At 44.2% G+C, this 22,660-nt stretch overlaps 1 protein-coding gene across 1 annotated transcript; it reads left to right on the top strand.

Annotated features, from left to right (window-relative positions):
* Window positions 1-4,903: 4,903 nt before the first annotated feature.
* CD180 (CD180 molecule) lies at window positions 4,904-21,528 on the top strand. Its single transcript, XM_084800754.1, has 3 exons — window positions 4,904-5,150; window positions 14,431-14,597; window positions 16,978-21,528. Exons 1-3 carry the CDS (start codon window positions 5,061-5,063, stop codon window positions 18,704-18,706), a joined length of 1,986 nt encoding a protein of 661 aa, XP_084656880.1. The 5' UTR covers window positions 4,904-5,060; the 3' UTR covers window positions 18,707-21,528.
* Window positions 21,529-22,660: the final 1,132 nt, after the last annotated feature.

Raw genomic sequence — 22,660 nt, 5'->3', positions numbered from 1 at the left:
CCCAGAGAGACAAAGGGCAAAGAAGAAGACATAAAGGCAGGAGATAGAGGATGAGGGAAAAGGGAAAGAGGGAAGGGATATTTGTTGCAGAGGGGACAAAGGATGCCTCAGGATAGTGAGGAGACAGACGTGGCCCATAGACAAATGGACATTTATAACAATAAAAGGGAAATCCCGTGTTAAGATGAGGTGTTTAATTTTGATTAGGTATGTTAATTAGGGCAGCCAAAGAGGGCCTCTCATTTGTTGGACTTCAATACTTTAGCAGCTGGACCTTGGTGGTCAGCCTCAAGAGGAGGAAGTGGCCAAATAAAGGACCTGAAGGCAAGGCAGAGGGAATGGGGGGAGGAGGGCAAGACCTGCTGGAGCCATGTTTGCCACACTTCAGCTGGCCAGAGTCCCTTCAAGTGCAGCCTGATGCCCAACCCAGTGTCATCATCTGCAAAGGAGCAAGAGGAGTTCAGACATGTCATGAGGCAGCGCACCATACAACCTCAAAGAGACGGAGTCACTTTGAGCGAAGCTTTACTGTGGGCCTTGATGACTCTACATCTTGTATCATAACAATTTGATTAAATGTAGACAAGTTATCAGGAAATATAATGACCCAAACTTGACCATAAAGTATATTCATATATTTAAGAATATTTTAGAAAGCCAGGTACGTTAAACCTTCTCGTGGGTTGGGTAGGACCATGCAATGGGATGAGGAAGCGGCCTTGAGCCAAAAGCAGAAGCAAAACTGAATATATGAAGGCGAAAACAGTAAGTCGTTGTAACATTTCCTCCTGCTCACATGATAGAAGAGAAATTACTCATGCAGTGTTTTTCAAATTTGGAACACAACGCATATTTTAGCTTGTATATTCCTGAAAATAAATTTGCCTTTGCACAACCACCTGAACACGGCTCAAAGAGCAAATCTGGGTCTCCAGAATCCTATGTCACTCTCAGACAGTAATCATTTACAACAGTGGGTCTCAGCCCTCCTGATGCTGCAACCAACCCTTTAGTACAGTTCCTCATGCTGTGGTAACCCCCAACCATAAAATTATTTTTGTTGCTACTTCATAACTGTAATTTTGCTACTGTTAGGAACTGTAATATAAATATCTTTGTTTTCCAATGGTCTTAGGCGACCCCTGTGAAAGGGACAATTGACCTCCCACTAAGGAGTCTTGACTCACAGGTTGAGAACCATTGATGTAGAAGCACAAAAGTCATTCTAGAGACTTCACCAGAAATGAAAATGGTCAGTTCTCCAGAGTTACACACTAAATGGCTCCTGGTCATAAAGGGTGAACTCTATGGAGACCTTTAATGGAATAAAGTGTATGGAATTTGTATGCAAACCCATCTTGATAGTTTATATAAGGACAGCTGAACTTCATGAAAATTCCAGGCTTCTGCCGAGCTGTCTCCATATTGATGTGGATACTGGTCAGTAGCGATAAATGTCTTCAGTGCCTTTTCTCAGCCTATTCGCTTTCTCTCTGAAAGAAATTGTTCTCAGTACAACTCATGGCTGTTCTCTCTCTTTCTGGCCAGCCCGGCCCATTATGGCACTGTGAGGAGATTGGCATTAGAATGTGATAGCCTGCCCCGACTTGCTCCAAATAACCCTTTCTAGTTTTTGTTTGCCAAGAAGACCCACTACCATCTGGAGGAAGAAGGAGAGAGCAGATTGTTAAGACACAGCAAGTGTAACTTCATCTTATCGGCTCAAGCCAAACTTGTTACATGAGTAAGTTGGAAATTATAATTTTTAAAATAAGAGTAATGTCTTAAACAAAGAAGTTCCTATCCAGGTGTGGTACTGCACATCTTTAATCCCAACACTTTGGAGGCAGAGGCAGGCGGATCTTTGTGAGTTCGAGGCCAGCCTGGTTGACAAAGGGAGTCCAGGGCAGCCAAGGCAGAGAAACCCTGTCTCAAAAAACCAAAGAAAGAAAGTTCCTTATAGAAAAAGTAGTCTGGGTCAGGAAGGATGATCAGTGGCTAAAGGTGCTCACTGCGCAAGCTTGATGACCTGAGTTCAATCCCCAGAACCTCCATAAAGATGGTAGGAATGAACTGGCTCCACAGACTTGTCCTCTGATCCCCACATAAAATACATCAAACATGCACACACAACAATAGTAAACAAAATAAACATTTTAAATAAAAGAAAAAAAATCTAGTCTAATTCCATCGTTGATAGTCTAAATGATCCAGAACCAGTTAGTGACAAAGATAGGATCTGAACTCAGGACATTTTCTGTGATATTTGGGACATATTCGTAAACAGACTGGCAGAGGTGGAAATGCATGATCTTGTGACACAGAGCAACTGGACATTTTTAACCTACAAAGGGGAAGGATTGGGGACATTATCACTTTAAATACCTGTGTGAAGGGGCTTGAATTTACTCACTTCTTAGCTGAAGGAAATGATATGGGTAAATATAGTAGAGATTTCTACAGTTAAATAAATGACCACACTGATATATAGATAGCTAATATTGGCCAGAACAATTTCTTGAGGAATGGTGAGTTTTCTATCACTGAGACATTTTGGGACAGACTGAAAAATAGCACAGGATCTCTTGGTCTTAACCACAGCAGTGGGGCAAAGGGCTGTGGAGGGGAGAATTGAGGCATGAAAATCATTTGAATGGGGTGACCTTTAGGAAAATGTGATTCTTAACAACCTGGAACCAAATAACGGTTTCATTCTTGCCTCTGAACTCTAAAGCCTATCTTCCTATCTGTTTGCAATAGTTTAAATTTTAATCTATTTCATATTTCAGGGTATTATGCCCTGAATATTTGATTTGAATGCTGTGGCAGAAGGTCACTCATATTCATTTATTTTCTTTTACTCTTATACACTGGCAGTGAGTCTTTTGAATCCATTATGCAAACGCACGCAAATCATATGCAAATGATGTGGCCTCAGAAAATGACAAAATCTTATGGCCTTAACGGAGCCATCAAACCTTTCTTTAAGACAGAAAGTAATATGCCTTTTCGGTGTCTCTGGGGCAGGAGACAATTTCCTGGGAGTGATATTTACATGACATTGGAATTGGTGGTTCAGAGCCGCTCCCCTTCACTCTCTTTATGTTTATGTAGGGTTTTAAGGTTAAGAAAGCATTTTCCTACGTAGGATCCCATCTGATCCTTGTAATTATCCTGTGATGTAAGCAGAACAGCTCTAGCTTTTCAGATGAGAAACTACACTCAGAAGTGTGATATCTTGTCGGAGTCAGTTGGTGAGCCTTGGGTCTGATGCTTAGAGGCGCTGATGGATGCCTTCTTTAAAGTAAAGTGGCCTGTCACTCCTACTGGCTTAGATCACATTTTGCAAATAGCATCTTTGTTGATGAGGGACAGCATTTTATGGAAAGCATGCTTACTGAGAACAGTCCTACTGTAGCCCATGAGAAGTGGGCTTCCCACCAGTTTTCAGCCTTTGAAATGGACAGGTAGACAGACATTCTCTGTTCTGTCCTGCTACTGGGTTGTTTTAGGAGGCCACTTCCTACCACGGAGAGTAGACGCGTGTCTCCTGTGTGGGCTCCGCCATGCTCTGGTGGTGTAGTCTAGCAGACATCATGTCATTGCTCTGAGTCATCAGTTTCTACAACTATAAAATGAACCGGTGGGGGGAAAAAAAGAAAAGAAAAGAAAAAAACAGGATAGAGAAGTGAACCTAACCAAACTAAAATCTGACCTGCTGGCTGCTAAGTGCTTAGTAAGTGGCAGCTAGTGTGAGCCCTGTCATGGTGGTAGTGACTCGGAGCGGTAGTTATCACTGTGGAGTCTGCACTAGGAGCTGGGCTCTTGGAAGCAGCGTGGAAGAACAGCAACACCGTTACCCCTCATATGTCAACTGGTTCAAGGATAGAAAAGGCCTGTGGTAGCTAAGTTCACTTGAGTAAATGCTTGAACCTTTTTTGTCTCCTGCCACACCTTGACCATTCTAATAATTACCACCCTTTTCAAAGGATCTTCTCTATTTCTCCCCTGCCACCCCCCCATCATCCATCCCTACCCGCCCCTACCCCCCCCCCCCCGGCCACCTCAGCCTCGAACTCCCTATGCTGAAATTATGGCGGTATTCTCATGACTGTCATGACTGTTTTATGAGGTGCCGAGGGCCAGAACTTGGCTCCAGATCTTTTTTTTCTTTTGTTTGTTTTTTTTTTGGGGGGGGTGTTGCTGTTTGTTTTGAGACAGAGATTCTCTGTGTAGCCTTGGTTGTCCTGGACTCACTTTGTAGACCAGGCTGGCCTGGATCACAGAGATCCACCTGCCTCTGACTCCCAGAGTGCTAGGATCACAGGCATGTGCCACCATGTGGGGCTATGTGGTACCAGATCTTTTAACAGCTGTTTTGTTTAACTTGAGCCATTTTGGAAGGGCAGGAAAGTGGCTTTCGCCTGAGCTGTTTTAACAGTCCTAAGTCACCAGAGCGAGAGAAAAAGTAATCTCTGTCCACAGGCGGATCAGTACTGGTCCAGGAAGCAGCTGAGCTTCAGCTAGCAGGACAGCTGAGCCTGTCACTTCCTGTCCTAGTTCCCAGTTTCGCAGCCCTCCCATTGCTGGAGCATGACCCTTGTCACTCACGAGGACAGGTAGCAAAGTGGCGTCCTACGTAGTGCAGATTCCTGTATTCGCAGCCTCTAACAAGGGACAGGCACTAGAAGCTGGCAGAGTGGGCCAAACCCTTGAAACTGGCCTCAAGCCAGTGGGCACCATCACACTGAGACTCCAGAGGGCTGCACAACCGATCCACGTTCATCAGGAAGTGCACTGGGCCATTCTGGGGCTAGTCTCGGAGTTATTTTTGGCCAAGATGGTTGGTATGCAAAAAAGAACTTCCCCCTTTTTTCTCTCTCTCTCTCTCTTTTGCAGCTGAGACCCAAACGCTGAGCAGTTCACAGCATTTCAGTTCTAAGATCAACTTTCTGAGCCCCTCACTGCCTGCCAAATCGTCAGGGCTATTAGAGTGTGATTAGATTGCTTGGCTCTGGACGTAGAAAATCCTATCCAGCTGGGCTTGCTCTGGACCTGGGATGGCTCCGGACATCGGCTGCTTCTTTTTAGTGGCACTCTTTTCAGCCAGCTGTCAAGTCATCACCTCCTCCGATCAGACGTGCATTGAGGTGAGTCCAAACTATTTTGTCTCTACCGAGCTGACACTTGCTGAAATTTGTGAGATATGGCATGTAGACCATCTGAGCCTTGGCTTTCGGTCTCTACTGTCCTAAAGAGGACAGTATTTGGGTTAGCCAAATCCACCAACAGGATTTGAGTTAGCACACCAACAGGATTTGGGTGCGCACACCCCCTCAATCCTGACACCCAAATCAGGAGAGTTGTTTGGACGCCATCCTAGCACATACCCGGCCACTCCCCACATAGCCCTTTGGTTTCTTGGCTGTCATGGTAAAGTCTGGTAAAGACAGGCCCATGCCAGATTTCAGAACATTTAAGGATCATTCTGAGTGAGATGGGCTTTCTCCTCCAACTGGACATCTTCCTGTCTGTGGGACTAGCCCACAGGAGGATTATATGAGAACCAAGCCAACATGACATTTCTGTTTTAAACTGTAACAATACTTATCAACCTGTGGGAAGTTGTGGAGAGAATGGAGAAAAATACTGGCCTCAGTCTTCTTCTTCTTCTGCCATCTTAAAATGGTTCAGCCTCCCTCCCAGTGTCCTCGACTCTGGCAAACGGCCAATCCCACATGGGCCTGCTTGACAAAGGGTGAAGACAGAAAAGGCTGTGACTGTGAGCCTTGGGGACAACCTTCGTAAAGCTGCTTTCCTACTCGGAGACTGAAAGGAGCATATAAGCCAGGGATAGCTAGGGGCAAAGAGAACCTGAGACTGGAGATAGAAGTCAGACTCATGATCCAAAAGTCAGGGCAGAGACTTCTTAGACAAGGGTATGAATCAAACCCAAAGCCGGGGGGACTGGAATAAAGAATGGAACAGAAACAGAGAGAAGCTTGGTAGCTTTGTGTTTGGGTGCACCTGGGATGCTCTCAGAGCAAGCAGAGATGGGACACCCAGGGAGAATTAGTTTCCACAGGCTTCCAGAAGCAGAGGTGAGGAGTGGGGGGAAATTACAGAGTAGGAACTCATTCTCTGTCATTTCTAGAAGCTGCAAATGGAGGCTCGGGGTAGCGACAAGGTTGTTTTCCTCTGAGGATGCTCTTCCTAACTTGTAAACGGTTGTCTTCTTGTGTATCTCCAGGGCGCCATCTCTGAGCTTAGTTGTGTCTAATTTTCTCTGATTAAGACGTTATCTGTGCTGGTTTTGGTCCTACCTAGAGTTCCTCATTTTACCATACTCATATCTTGAAAGGCCTTGTCTCCAATTATAGCCATGTATGGCACAAGGTCCCGGAAGTTAGACCTTCAACATAAGAAGTTCATGAGGCAAGCCAGGCATGGTGGTGCAAGCCTTTAATCCCAGCACTCGGGAGGCAAAGGCAGGCAGATTGATGTGAGTTCGAGGCCAGCCTGGTCTACAAAGTGCATCCAGGACAACCAAGGCTACCCAGAGAAACCCTGTCTCGAAAAACTGAAAGAAAAGAAAAAGAAAAAAAAAAAAAGCTCATGAGACACACCATCCCGGAAGTTAGAGCTAAAGAAAATAACAGGGGAAAGAGCCACCATTGGCTCAGCTTTATTCACCTCATTCAAGTTGGAAGGCCAATTTCACACACTGCATAGATGGCATAAGGGTATCGGGATGGGGACATCACCTCCTCAGGGACCAAGGACGAGACCAGCACCTGCTGACATTATCCCGGGATGGGAGAATCCTCCCATTCATTCAGTTTTCACAGAGCTAGGCCATTTGCAGTGCTCTGTTCTACACTTTAGTAGTTCAGCCTGCACCTGTGGCGGGCCTGCGTAGTCCTTCCGAGACCACAGAGAGTCCAGGAAGGGCAAGCTTTGCTCGGGACCGTCTAGCAGAGGTTCTACCACCCACTAACCACCCACGGAGGTCACCAGCCTCTGGAACTGCCAGTTCCCTTTTGTCCTATGGCTCCTGCAGAGGACAGAGGAATGAGGTAGAAAGTGAGAAACTGCCTGCTGTCGGCCTTCAGTACTGAGCCTTTCAGGTCATGGGAGTGGGGTTCAGGGTCGCCGATCCCCAAAGGCCCCGTGTTTCAACGAAGACTTCCCTTTTGGATAACAGACAGGTGTGAGTGAAATCCTCGAATGCAACAGCCCCAACTCCACCCTGTGCTCCCCAGCACAGGGTTAGTATTAAATATCCCTGTAACTTATTTCATTAATATTCGATCTCTATTTTCTCTTCCTGCTTCTTCTCATTTTTCTTCCTAAGCCCCAGCATTCTAAGGTGCCTTAATGCCTGAGCATGCTGGGAATACTCTTCTGAGGGTTCCGGACCTCTAGGGCACAGGCAAGTGGGAGGAAACCCGACTGATTAGGAGACACTGTGTGCTTTTGGTTTTCATGTGTGGTCCTTTCCTGCATTCAAAGCAGCCTGGCTCTACCCAGCCTTCCCCTTGCTTTCTTTTCCTTCTTGACCCACTTCTAGCATAATCAAGGCTCGCTGTCTGTTGGCTCCTATGACTCACGTCATGAGCTCATCTTGTGTGGCATGACAGTAAGGTCTTTGTTTTGTTGTTGCCTTCATTTCAGCTTATTAAAGTTTTGTTGAGGCAAAACACACATGCAGAAAATAAACAGTTAATTGCGTTGCAACCAATACACAGATCCAGGCATCCCACACAGTGAATACTCAATACCTCTCTCAAGTCCCTTCCTGGGCATTAGTCCCATCATCAGGGTTGCTCTTATGCCTGTTAAAAAATAACTTTACACTCTTGGGATCATATTGTAGAAAGTCTTTTGGGCCTTTTTGCTTGAGATTAAATTGCTGACACCTCCTGATGGCATGCACAACAGCCACTTGTTGATTCCTACTGTTGAGTGACACTATTTTGGGTCAAAGACCTCACCACAGTTTATCTATTTCTCTACTATTAATAAAAAACTGAGTACATAAATTGCATTGCACATTATGTATGATGCTTGTTTAGGACTTTCGTAATTATGTCTTTCTCTAGTATATGAATATACAAATCTATGAGTGCCTGAGTAGATGTGTGTGTGTGTGTGTGTGTGTGTGTGTGTGTGTGTGTGTGGTACATATTGCCAGCTTTATAAAACATTGCTACTAATTAACACGCATCGGCAGCGTATGTGCCTTTTGATTGCCCCAGCATCTTGTTAACATTTGATATTAAATGTGAGCCATTCTGATGGTTGGGAAGGAGTATTTCGTTGGGATTCAATTTTTATTTCTCTGACAAATTATTAAATTGAGTCCGTCTTCACAGTCGTTTGCATAACTTTTCCCTTCCTGCACTTCTGAGAGTCAAACCCAGTGTCACTTTCATGATAGAAAAGTGTTAGGCCTCTAATATACACCCAGCCCTCTACAACCACTTCTGTGTGTGCAAAATGCTTAAAAGTCTTTTGCCCATTTTCTCCTCCACTGTCTTGATTCGTATGGGCTCTTCTTTATCTGATAGCCAATATGTTCTTCTGCTCCGAGACTTCCCTTTCAACTTTTCTAAATATATCTTTTGCCAGCTGGAAGTTCTTAATATTATTATAACTCAGTTTTAACATTTTTCCTTTAATTTTCAGTACATTTCTGTCCAGTTTAAGAAATCTTTGCCAACCCCAAGGCTATGGTGATATTATTCCACAGTTTCTTCCGGAAGATTTATTGGTTCATATTTCTAAGTTTCACAGCTCAAGAACTGATATATACATTTGTATATATGTGTATGTTGGGTAGAAGTCAGGATTAATATTTTAATAAAAATTTTTGCTTAAAAAAGTTCCCAACCTACACACAAATTCTGAGAAAATTATAATAAAACGTCATGAGCACTCCGCAGAGAATCTTCTGTTGCTAAATGCCCCGTGTTCTCTGCATGCAAGTAACAAAATTACAACCATGACTAGGCCTTTCGAGACTAGCAAATATGCTTACTAGGCTGGAATCTAGTGCCCCTTGATGCTCCTGTTACATTTTCAAAACACTGTGGAATAGTTCCTTGGAACTGTAGGCTTACTTTCCCCACTCCCATTTCTAATAGACTCATCTCAGCCACTCTGTCCACCCACACCAGCTTAAGACAAAGTCCTTCTGTTTCTAGGGATGGGGCAGGCTTCACTTAGCTGTGCTGTCTTTTGAAGAGCTCCGTGCTCAGGAATGCAAAAGCTTCTGGTGCTTTCGAGGGTGGGACGGTGAGATGACTCCTTAAGTGGGTGCTGCTCCTCAGGAGTAAGATCCCTTGTCTGGATACTTCTCACGGCCACACCTGTGGGTGAGCTTACTGTCCCCAAGCCATAACTGGGGGACAAGAGAGGACCAGGCAACACCATGCTTTGACCTTAGATTTAAAGGCAAGCAGGCTAATTCTGTGGAGCAGTGGTTCTCAACCTTCTCAATGTTGTAACCCTTTAATACAGTCCCTCATGTTGTGAGGAACCTACCAAGCATAAGATTATTTTCTTTGCTACTTTATAACTGTAATTTTGCTACTGTTATGGATCATAATGCAAATATCTGATATTCAGAGTATCTGGTATGTGGAGATCTGCTTTACTGAAAAGATTGTTCAAACCCTCCAGGGGTCTCGCCCCACAGGTTGAGAACTGCTGCTGTAGAGACCCAGAAAATAAAGCACATTTAGTTAGAAGGCCATTCACTTGAAGGAGTCAGCTTAACACCACAATTTTAGGGATGTGCCCTCCTGGCAGATTTTTGTTTCATTTGTTCTTTTGTTTTGTTTTGTTTTCAGAGAGTAATCTTTGCTCTGAAATTTAGCTTACCAGTCAAATCGCTCCTTTGAATCAAGGTATGATTCAAGGGGTGGGGGCAGTGTTCCCAAAGCCTCCTGCATGCATGTGTCAAGCGTACCACCTGGCTCAAAAGATGGGGATGAGCATTTCAGTGAAATACAAATGCTTCCAAATGTCTCTAGGCTTTGAAGGAGAAAAAAAATGCAGTGGGGCGGGGCTGGAGGGAGTTGAGGTACAGCAGAAACAAACTAACGTGCTGATTGAAAACGTGCAAAGGGGGTACCTGAAGGGAGAGGCCATTGCAAGTGCACACGCTGCTCCCAGGCCTGCTCAAGGTAAAAGGCCCAGTTCTGAGCCCAAGCTGAGGGCGAAGCCACTGGCACAGGCCCCAGGGCGGCTGTGGGTCCTAAACAAATGCTACTTGACACAGGGCAGGGTGTATGCGCTTGCATGTATCCGAGTGGCTTGGCCACAGAGCTCCACCGGCCCAGAAACTCATGTTAAGAAGGATGGACCCTGTCTGCAGTGCAGCCAGCCAAGGAAGAAGAGTGAAAAAGCAACTTTGGAAACTGCCCATCTCCAGGAAGGAAAAAAAAAAAAAATCACTCAGGCCTCAGAAAGCTGCAGTATGGGGGACATCTGCCTGGAAGGACACCGGAAACGCATGGCCCTGGAGTGGTTGGGCTGTTTGTTCCTGTCCTTCATCCTTTCTATTCATCCTCTGAAGCTCCATCATTCCTCTCTGCAGTTAGAACTCACCCAAAGCTTTGGCCCTAGTCGCTGTGGCTAGAAAGACTCAGGCACGCTGTTGTAGAGCTTCTACCAAAAATGCAACTTCTACTTGAATCCAAGACCTGGGACTACATGGACCACAGTGAGAGATGTCCTGACACACATGAGCCTACATTCCCCCCGCCTCTCTTAAAAAAAAAAGAAAGAAAAGAAAAAGAAAAAGAGAATCAGTGTTCTCAGAGCGTAAGGATTGCCTCAGACTAATGAAGTCTGGAACTTTGACAACGAATGCAAGGAAGGTATGATTCTGGAGTGAAAAAGATCAGAAAGTTACCATGGAGGGCAGCGTGGCAGCAACTGGAAAAATGATGGATTGTTGGATAACAACTCTCATCAGTGTGAAGCATCCTCAACCAGATATTGGTACTATGCCTGTGTGTCCTTGTTCTTAAGGAGGTATAAGCTGAGTGCCTGGAACTTACAAAATGTTATATCGCAAAGGAACAAATGAGAGCGACCCTGTGTGTGTGTGTGTGTGTGTGTGTGTGTGTGTGTGTGTGTGTGAATGTTCACACTTCTAGCTTTTAAAAATACAAGCAACTGAAATCCCACTAACTCTCACAGCCAGATCATAACAACTTCTATTGTAAAACTCAGACTGTAAAAACTGTAGGGAGCATACGTGTGTGTGTGTGTGTGTGTGTGTGTGTGTGTGTGTGTGTGTGTGTGCAGCCCAAAACCTGTTCGGTTTAAAATTCTAACTGAGTCTCATCGTCATCCTCTCTCCTGGAAATCAAGGGCAGCAGGGTCGTTGCTAGTCCCACCTCCATGGAGATGTGTGGAGCAGGCTTCAGTGGGATTCCATCTTGGCACTAGCAGGCCTTGGCTCTCCTTTTTCTTTTTTCTTTTTTTGCTGGGGTGAAACAGCTATTTCACCACTTTGCTTTTCCTCCTCCAGAAGCTCGCTCCCTTGGCCCCTGGCTCAGCAGAGTTCCTGCAGCCTCTACTTTCTGAATCCCATTAGTGCAGTAAACAGCTTAGCAAACCCAGGAGAGGCTGACACAGGAAATCATTTCAGTGTCCCGGGCATGTGTATTTAGTTGGGGGAAGTCGTTAGCCTTAGACCTTTTGCCAAAGGACTGTAACAGAGCCAGGCATATTGGGGGATTCCCCTTTCTCCACATGTATGTGATATGCCAATGGGGACCAGAAAAGAAAAACTAGCCTCCAAGCTAACTGGAACCATAGTAACGCTGAGCCCACAGCAGTCCACACGGGTTCTCTCTGGGTGAGCCACGTGCTTTTTTTCCCCCACCAGCTAGCTAAATCTAAGTTTTAAATGCAAAGTGTGTATTTCAAGGACATTATGTGGATGGATTTGTGACAGTGCCTAGAGGACTTTGGGTCTATAAAAATGGAGAATAAATTACAAGGAAATATAAATATGGCATTTTCTTCAGGGACATTTACAATAACCTCACAGCACAGAAGGAAAACAGTGATTTCCTGTTGATGGGCCTGCTTAGTGGAGCTAGGAAAAAGCGCGCCACTGAACAGGAAATGGGAGTTAAGCAAAATGTGATTAAAATGATGCCATCTCAAGAGCCTCGCACTTCGGAGCAGAGGACGGTGTGTGCAATTCTCTTTCCGGCTAGGGAAATCTGTTTGCAGTCAGCAGTAGGAAGGCAGGTGGACCGGAGTATGCTGGAACAGCCTCCATGGGCCAATAGAAAGCAAGTATGTGGTTACATGGATTCGCTAGGGTGTAAGGTGATCTGAGCACTGGCGGTCCCTGATGCTCCTCTTCCTGTGCCTCCGATGGTACTTTTCTTACCTAGGAGCCTCCCTAAGCAGGACCTTCCTCCTTGCCTCCCCCTCATCAGACACGCGCCAGCCCTCTATACTACAGTACTGTCAGATAAGCCATGACTTTATGGTTCTGTGGGTTTCTGATGAATAGCCTCCCATTTCTACTTAGTCCAAGATCTGCATCTTAGATTAGGGATGCAAGAGGCAAACCCTATCATGTTTTAGGATCTTCAACTATGTTGGGCACAGGATGGACTCTGACCCACACATCTATGCTACTTAGCTTCCCTTTTAACATTGCATTAAGAAAGTTTGTTATAAAATCAGTTACAAAAGCATCAAAACATCCATTCAAGGACCATCAGCATTTGTCTGAATTTACCTACCCAGTTCTCTCTCCTACCCTCGTTTTCTGATTGTTTGTTTGTTGAGACAAGGTCTTTACTCTTAGACTGGTTTAGGATTCACAGAAATCCTTCTGTCTCAGCCTCCCAAGTGCTGGGATTATAGAATGATTCTCTCTCTCTCTCTCTCTCTCTCTCTCTCTCTCTCTCTCTCTCTCTCTCTCTCTCTCTCCTTCCCTCCCCCCTCCCTCTCTCTCTCTCTCTTCTTCTTCTTCTTTTCTCTCTCTCCTTCTCTCTCTCTCTCTCTCTCTCTCTCTCTCTCTCTCTCTCTCTTCCTCCTTCTCTCTCTCTCTCTTTGGAAAATTCATTACTTCCCAATACCATCAAGCTCTGTCTTCAGAGTTCTCTGATGCTGTATAAAATATCTTTTCCTAACATTTTAAAAACTTATAATCTAAGCAAGGGATACTCTATATTTGTTGGTCTAAAAAATGTATGTATCCTTCTCTTTTAAAAATAACTTTTAAACAGTTATTTTATGTGCGTGTGCAAGTACATGCCATGGTGTGTATGGAGTTAACTTTCAGGGACAACTTGCAAGAGTTGGTTCTTTCTTTCTATCCTGTTTGTCCAAGGGAGCAGGCTTGGTGACAAGTGCCCTTATCCACTGAGTCATCTCACGAGCCTCTTCTTTATCCCTTAAAAAAAAGCTCTCTTCCCTCTTCTTCCTCTTCTTCCTCCTCTTCCTCTGTCCCCTACTTTCCCCAGTTACTATACAGAAAGTTTTGCTTTCACCAAGCACCGTGGCACACGCCTTTAATCCTAGTACTCTGGGAGGCAGAGGCAGGTGGATCTTTGTGTGTTTGAAGCCAGCCTGGTCTACAAAGTGAGTCCAGGACAGCAAAGGCTACACAGAGAAGCCCTGTCTAAAAAAAAAAACTGAAGAAGGAAAAAGAAAGTCTCTCTTTCTGTATTTGGCTGACTGCTAGTTTATGAAGTTTTAATTTAAAGCTGCTGTGTCACTCAGTTGTAGACATGAGGCTATACCTAGAGTCTTGACTATATTCAAATTTATTCATTCATTTGGTAGCTTGTTTTGAGTAAAAATATTTCTATAGGGTTCCTCTAGGGAGCACTTCATTTTGCTCACCTAGACTTATACCAATGATCATGTGGCTATTGACAATCTTTTTCTCTTCCAGGACTGAGGACTGAACCCAGGTTTGTGCATGCTAGAAAGTGCCCTTGCTTTGTTTGTTTGTTGAACCTGGGTCTTGCTGTATAGCTCACATCATCCTTGAACTGGAAAACCTCCTGACTCTCTCCAAAGTGCTGGGGTTTAGAATCTGCCCTCCATACTTTGGCTCTTAACTGGTCCTTTGCTAACAAAGTGTGTGTGTTTTTTTAATACCCCCTAATCCCATCACTTAGAGTTCTCTGATAGGCTACAGGTGTCTTTTACTAATTGACTTGCAAGAGCGAGTGCTTAATTCTTACTCTTTGTGGTATCTTACTAAAAACCTATAATGAATGTGGTTGTTCATAAGCATTTTGTGGTTTTGCAAGTATATTTTTGGTAAAGATCACTAGAAGTGGGATTGCTTCTCAAAAGGCAAATCACGCATAGTTTTGCTAGAGAGTAAATCAAACGACTTAATCCAATATTAATTTATATCTCTTCTCCCATCAGAAAGAAGCCAACAAAACATACAACTGTGAAAACTTAGGTCTCAGTGAAATTCCTGGCACTCTACCAAACTCAACAGAATGTTTGGAGTTCAGCTTTAATTTCTTGCCTACAATTCAAAATACGACCTTCAGTAGACTAGTTAATCTCTCCTTTCTGGATTTAACCAGGTGGGCATTTCAGTTCCTTGTGTGATCTTGACATGTTACTTAAGCAAATCTGTACCCTACATCTCAAGTGTCTCTGATTCAATCTCCTATAGGGCCACAGATAAGCTGTTTGTGTATTTATTCTTTCCCAAGGAACACATTTCGGGTGCTATCTTGCAAACAAAGTCAACCAGGAGGAAAACGTTCAGTTCCCCAGCTCTGTCTGCTTCAGCAGTGTTCTTCAGGAAGCTCTAAGGCAATGGTTCTCAATCTGGGGATCGTGACCCATTTAGGGGTTGAACAATCCTTTCACAGGGGTTGCATATCAGATATATATATATATATATATATATATATATATATATATATATACCACAATTCATAGCTGTAGCAAAATTACAGTTATAAAGTAAGCAACAAAATAACTTTATAGTTGGGGTCACCACAACGTGAGGAACTGTAGTAAAGGGTTGTGCATTGGGGAAGTTGACAACCACTGGTCTAAGGACTATTGCTGGGAAAAATGAAAAAGAAATATTTAGGCCAAAACAGATGCCATATTATAGTGCTCATTAATATAGTTGGCTGTTACTAGGCAATGGCATTTTAGAAGAAACTCACTGATCCCTCTAATAACATTGTTTTGTTTTGTTTGTTTTTGTTTTTGTTTTTGTTTTTGTTTTTGAGACAGGATTATTCTATGTAGCCCTGTGTCCTGGAATTCACTCTGTAGACCAAGCTGGCCTTGAAATTACAGATATTTGCCTGCCTCTGTCTCCTGAGAGAGCTAGGATTAAAGGCCAGCATCCCTGAATCTGGCTTCTATTAACTCTTAATCTACTTGTTCTACACAAATTGGATAAAGAGTTTCATTAGTTGTTCAGAAGGAAGAATCATGATTCCAGTTGCTGAAATATAGCCTGAAAGTCCTATCTGAATGCTGGACCAATGCTGGGAACAAATGACAGAAGTGTCTGAAGCAAGGGAGGGCACAAGACTTGTCTATGAGGAAAGGAAAGGGATGCTTGATGCTTCTGTGACATCTGCGACTCCTGCAGCAGCTCCCCACACTGGTCCTTCCATTCCTGCAGAGTGGGAGGATGCACGCATCTACAATTATCTTTCATGTTTATAAGCACCACTGCGAGATACCATGGCTAATATCTATTGTGTTTATAAAATTATCTGTATTATCAGTAGGCCCAGCTATCATTTAACAAGACACTGACACTTGTTATATTTTAAAATAGCCTTAGTTAACCTGGGGCAGGGCAGATATCAATCCTCTAAACTACCTCCCATAGTGGGGCAGGCATGGGATCTCTGCCTCAATCCCATGCCATCTGCTTCCAATAACTTCTATCAAGCTACCTCCCATCCATAATCCCAAATACTTGTTAATGTTCTTCATCTGGGCTGGATTCTCCATCCATGCCGGCCATGTGCTTCTCCTCCATCTAACCCATGGCGGCCTTCCTCTCTTCCCTTCAGGTCTCTCTCCTTTCTCCTCGTGGTGGTCTTTCTTCTTCCCAGAATTCCTCTCTCTCCTATCCCCACCTATCTCCTGCCCTGCCCAGGTGGGATGGGCTTTTTATTAAGCAAAAGGTGGGTCACACAGACAGCAAACGGTAATTAGCATCTAAATACATCAGACTATCCCCCAACAAATATCACTACTCACTTGTGGTTAAAGGAGGGGACTATCAACACACATGTGTGCAAACAGAGGGGTGTGTGTTCATGTGCACATGTGCATAATTAATCCAGGAATTTTAGATGTAGTACCAGGATTGTGTTTCTGAGTCTTTACTATTCTCCAGCTCAGGGAACATTTTTCCATATGTCACTTGACACACAATAATTCTCCATGAGCCCATTTCACATTTAACTGATGAAAAAAGAGGGCAAGACCATAGCCCAGTGGTAGAATGTATGCTTAGCATATGCTAGGCCCTCCCTGGAGTCAATCTTCACTAACTGCCCCCCCCATCAGTAAAGGTTGTATCTTACCTGTGATATTACCAATATATAATGTCTCCTATGTGTTGTAAGTGGTATATTTTATATTAAATTAAATACTAAATCTAGTTTGGTTTTTATAATCAGTCAAATCACTTATTTTTTCCTTACTATTACTACTACTACTACTACTAATAATAATAATAATAACAATAATGATAATGATAATAATATATCTCTAAATGCTCACTCTAAAGAGGAAGGGATACAGAATAAATTCTGAATCAGAGTGTTCAGAACTAAGGCTATATATACATTAATCCAACAAATTGTTCCGGGGTATGGAAGAAAGCTCTGTTGTGCTTTTCAGTGATGTACACTGCATTGGTGTTCGGTCTTTTGTCCTTGAATAAATGATTGTAAATGCCCTTCTCTCTTGAAGGTGCCAGATTTACTGGATACATGAAGATACTTTTCAAAGCCAGCATCAGTTAGACACACTGGTGCTGACTGCAAATCCCCTGATATTTGTGGCAGAAACAGCACTGAACGGGCCCAAGGCACTGAAACACCTGTTCTTCATCCAAACGGGAATATCCAGTCTTGATTTCATCCCAGGGCACAATCTGAAACACCTGGAAAGTCTGCATCTCGGAAGCAACCATATTTCCTCCATTAAGCTCCCCAAAGACTTCCCTGCAGAGAAGCTGAAGGTCCTAGATTTTCAGAATAATGCGATCCATTACCTGTCTACAGAAGATGTGGGCTCTCTACAGCTAGCCACTAATCTAAGCCTTAATTTATGTGGGAATGACATCACAGGGATAGAGCCCGGGGCTTTCAAGTCAACCGTCTTCCAAAGTTTGAACTTCGGAGGAACTCTCAAATTGCTCGGTATATTCCAGGGCTTACGGAACTCCACGGTCGAGTCTCTCTGGCTGGGAACGTTTGAGGACATTGACGATGAAGACCTCAGTTCCGCCGTGTTTGAGGGTCTCTGTGAAATGTCCGTCGAGAGCATCAACCTGCAGAAACATCACTTCCTTGACATTTCCTCCAACACATTCCACTGCTTCACCGGCCTCCGGGAACTGGACCTCACAGCCACTCACCTGAAAGAATTGCCCGCTGGGATTGTGGGCCTGGGCAAACTCAAGAAACTAGTTCTCAGCGCAAATAAGTTTGAGAATCTGTGCGGAATCAGCGCCGCCAACTTCCCCTCCCTTACACATCTTTACATCAAAGGCAACACAAAGAGACTTGACCTCGGTACTGGCTGTTTAGAAAACTTGGGAAATCTGCGGGAGCTTGATCTAAGCCACGATGACGTCGAAACTTCTGATTGCTGCAACCTGCAACTCAAAAACCTGTCTCACTTACAAAACCTGAACTTGAGCTACAATGAACCCCTGGGCCTCAGGACTGAGGCCTTCAAAGAATGCCCCCAGCTAGAACTCTTGGATTTGGCATTCACCCAACTGCGTGTGAATGCTGCACAAAGTCCCTTCCAGAACCTCCATCTTTTGAAGGTTCTAAATCTCTCCCACTGCTTCCTTGACACCAGCAACCAGCAACTCCTTGATGGCCTGCCAGCGCTCCGTCATCTAAACTTACAGGGAAATCATTTTCCAAATGGGAATATCCAAAGAACCAACCTACTTCAGTCCCTGGGAAGCCTAGAAATCCTGATTTTATCACTCTGTGATCTCTCCTCTATAGACCAGCAAGCCTTCCTCAGCCTTAAGACAATGAGTCATGTAGACCTGAGTCAAAACAAGCTGACATCCAGTAGCATTGAGGCCCTTGGTCATCTCAAGGGACTCCACCTCAATCTTGCCTCCAATCACATTAGTGTCATCCCAGCCAATCTCCTCCCCATCTTGTCCCAGCAGAGTACCATTAATTTCAGACAAAATCCCCTTGACTGCAGTTGCTCAAACATTTACTTTATAGAATGGTACAAAGAAAACCTACAGAAGATTGAGGACGAAGAGGACACTCTTTGCGCGAATCCCCCATTGCTGAGGGGGGTCAGGCTGTCTGAAGTCACGTTGTCCTGTGGTATCACAGCTGTGGGCATTTTCTTTCTCATTGTGGTCTTGCTCCTGTTCGCTGTCTTGTTGATTTTCGCCGTGAAATATTTCCTCAGGTGGAAATACCAACACATTTAGCTCAAGGTTTCCAGAGAAGACAGATGAATGTGTTTAGCAAACTTGCCCCAAGTGGACACTGCCGTCTGTAGGTGACGAGACTTTTCTATTGGTTTCTAGCACTGGGCTGGGGTTCATTGAGGTTTTCTGAACATATGTTGTATTCACATGAGTCTCCCATGGTGCTGGGGTTGGAGGGCCAGATGCTGCTGTGATGCACAGAGCGACTTCTTCCAGTAAGAAGTGACACATATTCACTGATACCCCATAGCAATCCCACTCATCCAAGAAAGAAGCACGCACACACACACACACACACACACACACACACACACACACACACACACACACACACCCTCCACCCAACCTGGTTATGCTGGGGCCAACCCTGCCCCTCCACTCTCTTTTTCTCACACTTCTGACATTTTGCTTGAGGCTGAACTCTCTGTAATTGAGCCATTTGGGGAAGTTAGGCTCCAGCAAAGTCTCAGTGCTCATTTTAAATGACAAAAGGTTAAAAAAAAAAATACAGTGAATTTAAAAGAGAAGACAAAGTAATAAAGTCTGCTCTTAACTAGATTCTACTGGTCACCTCAATTATTTGCTTTCTATGGTTTTTGAGAAGCCCGTAGGGTACCAACCATACAAAACTTTTAAAGCCTCATCCCACCCATCCCTGAAGGTTAGGCTTCCATCTCTCTCACCACAAGGAGGCTCCCCTTGCCCTGTCTGGTGTCCTGGCTCTTGGGTTGCAGACGCAGAGGTGGGCTGTGGTCCAAACAGCTCTTTTCATCACCCGGGTTTCTGGTTCTTGGACCTCTCTCCCACGTGAACCGGGAGATGCCTCACGTCTGGTTCCCAGGCTGGCCTTTCAAAGTCTGTTATTCCCTTTGGAGACTATCGAAGAACAGCTTCACAATGGAACCTTGTGGACTTATGTTTCCTGGCACATCTAGCTGTTGGGAATGCCATGAGGCCAGTTTAGTGAGAAGCTCAGTCCAAGGGTGTCCCCAAAGGTTCTAGTGGTGACAGACAGCTTGGGGCTACTGAATGCAAATAGAAAGAAAGGACAAGATAGTTGTCAATGCTGTAATTTAATCCCTTTCAAGTCCCAGAATCTTTCAGATGCAGGCTAGATCTTCTGAAGTCTGAATTGCTGGTGGGAACTCACTTATACTTACAGTTACAATTCTCCGAATCCAGGGATTTAAGCAACAATAGATTGGTAATTTTTGAAAAAGATTGGACAAATATCAAACATATGTATAGTTCATTTCCTCATTCCCTGAACAACATAGCTATTTACACAGCATATAAATCGTGTGAAGTACTGCTAATGGTCTAAAGTCAAAAAGTATATGGAAGAATGTGTGTGTTGTATGAAAACACTATTATATTTTGTTTTGTTTTTTAAATCAGGATTCTGGTATCTGAGGGTTCCTGGACCCAGTTTCCCCATGCAAACCAAAGGGCAGCTACATAAAGCCTTGATTGAATTCCATAACCAATTTTATGGTAGATACATTAACTAATTATGTCGGTGTTCTAGGTTACTCAGGAAGATTGATTGAAGAAAAAGAGCCACCACAGGATGAATTTAGGCTTCTCAGCAGCAGGGAGATCAGTCTCTAAACAACTGAACACTGACAGCTTCCTAGAGGCTCTTTTTTTTATTGTTACACCAAAGGCACTTTTAGCAAATCAACTTCTACATACCAAAACTATTTTTTTTTTAAATTTTCTGATATAGGGGTTGTCTTGAAAGACCCATCACCTGATAAATTCTCAGCCATAAGAGTCTGATTTGCCAGGTCTGTCTTGAGACTAAGCTATGCAAAGGCTCTGAGGAGCCTTCGAAAGAACAACCCCAGTAACGTCTCAGATAATGATCACTGACAGAGGGCTACTTCAACGCTTAGGTGCCAGATTCACGCCAGGTACAGTGGTTCTGCTAAATGTCTGCTACACCCCAGGCCCTCATGTCTTACATTTCAAATACTGAGATACCGCAAGCCTCCGGTCCCTGAGCCCTTATCAGAGCTTACTCCTGTCACCAAGCCTGTCCCCACTTACCCTTAGCTCTGGTCAACATCTCCGTTGCTTCCTGCACTGCCCCTCCCAATTATTTCTCAGCAGCCATGCCCAGAGCAACCTGTTGATAATGGATTTCTAAGCCAAGCCTTCGGCAATTAGGATATTGTTGAGATGAGGTTAGCTCTGGATCCCTCACCAATGACTGCATCTCTAACGTCCCACTCTATTATTTCTGCTTCCCTCCTCCTTCCCTCATCTCAAGGTGCAGATGGAGCCCACATTCAGAATGTTGCCTTGGGAAACACGAACCCAATTGTGTTCCCCGTCTATTCAGTCAGATGTCAGCTGATGCCTGCCTTAGGGATGAACTGAAGATAGAAGGTGCTAATGGTGAATTTCCCATTCTGTATGTGGTGGTTTCGAAGACAATGGCCCCCATAGAATCAAAGGCAGTGTCACTATCAGGAGCAGTAGTGGCCTTGTGGGAGTACGGTTGACCTTGTGGAAGGAGGTGTGTCACTAGGAAGTGGGATTCAGAGAAACTCAGTTCACTACCTAGTACCTGCTGATCCGGATGTAGAACTCTCAGCTCCTTCTCCAGCACCATGTCTGCCTGCATGCTGCCATGTTTCCTGTCATGGTGATAATGGACTAAACCTCTGAAACTATAAGCCAGCCCCAGTTAAATGTTTCCTTTATAAAAATTTGGTGGTCATATATAAGGGGAGGAGGTCCCCCTCAGTCACAGTCATAGGGGAGGGGAGTAAGGGGAAAATGGGAGGGAGGGAGGAATGGGAGGATACAAGGGATGGGATAACAATTGAGATGTAATATGAATAAATTAATAAAATATTTTTTTACAAAATTTGGTGGTCATGGTGTCTACATAAAACCCTAACTAAGACACTATAACCACACCACCTTTCTTAACAATTTATAACTTGGAAAACCTGAAATATTCCATTAAAAAAAAATCTCTGCTACAGATGCATTACACTAAAGGCCCCAAAGTATTAAGCCTTGGCAAGCCCTAACTGCCCATCTTGCTTTCATTTGTCAGGCCTGCCGCACTTCATGCCCTGTGACTTGCTGCTCCTAGGCACCACGCTGATCTAAGGCTCTTTGACAGCTCCTCTGTATTAAGCAACAGTAAATTCAACCCACAGAGTCAGGAAGGGAGCTATTTGATGGCTGCTGTCAATTTTATTGCTTTATCTGGCTACTAGGATAGGATCGGTAGACGTTGTGTGTTTATTGGTTTTATGTATTGCATGTTGTTGCTGCTCTGACAAGCTACACCTATAAAAATGTGTTATTGTTGCATGATGCAGCCCAGTGAGCTGACCCTGCATTTCAAAGGGTACTGAAGCAAATAGCATCGAAGTCCATAAAAGCTGCCTGGCCTCCATCACAAAGGCCTCCTCTGCGTGAGCTGCAGCTCTTATCATCCAGGAAAGAATTATACCCTTTGCTGGAGAAACAGCCATTCCTTTGAACTGAGCACAGCACACTCCCAAACATGGGCATTATCTGAAAAAATTCTGAGACAGGATGCTTTATATTGCTCTGATTTGTCCAACTCTCTGGGAAGACGCAAGTGCAATTTTGAAGTTTACGGAAGTATGAAATAACAGGCTTGCTGGTGTAATATTAGTACATCGTGTGAGTGGAGTTACCAACAGTGTTTTTTTTCTCTCTCTCTCTCTTCTCTGAGTGTGGAAGAGGCACCTGAATTACAGCAATAGAAAGTGGTTGTCTCTAAGCTGGGAGAGGCAGCGCTGGACATGTTAAGAGTGGAACAGTCTAGCACAGTAGGAGTTAGCCTGTGGCAGAAAGGAAAAATCTAGTCCTCTGCAGCTCCAAGCCTAGGTGAACACCAGAGTCACATGAAGAACTCTTGACAAAACAGAAGTCTTCAGCCTACCTCTGGACAGTGGCCCC

The sequence above is a fragment of the Acomys minous genome (assembly GCF_964271855.1).
Source record: "Acomys minous genome assembly, chromosome: 11".
NCBI classification, from domain to species: domain Eukaryota; kingdom Metazoa; phylum Chordata; class Mammalia; order Rodentia; family Muridae; genus Acomys; species Acomys minous.
Note: the sequence above shows the minus strand (reverse complement) of the source record. Positions and strands in the feature narration are given on the sequence as shown.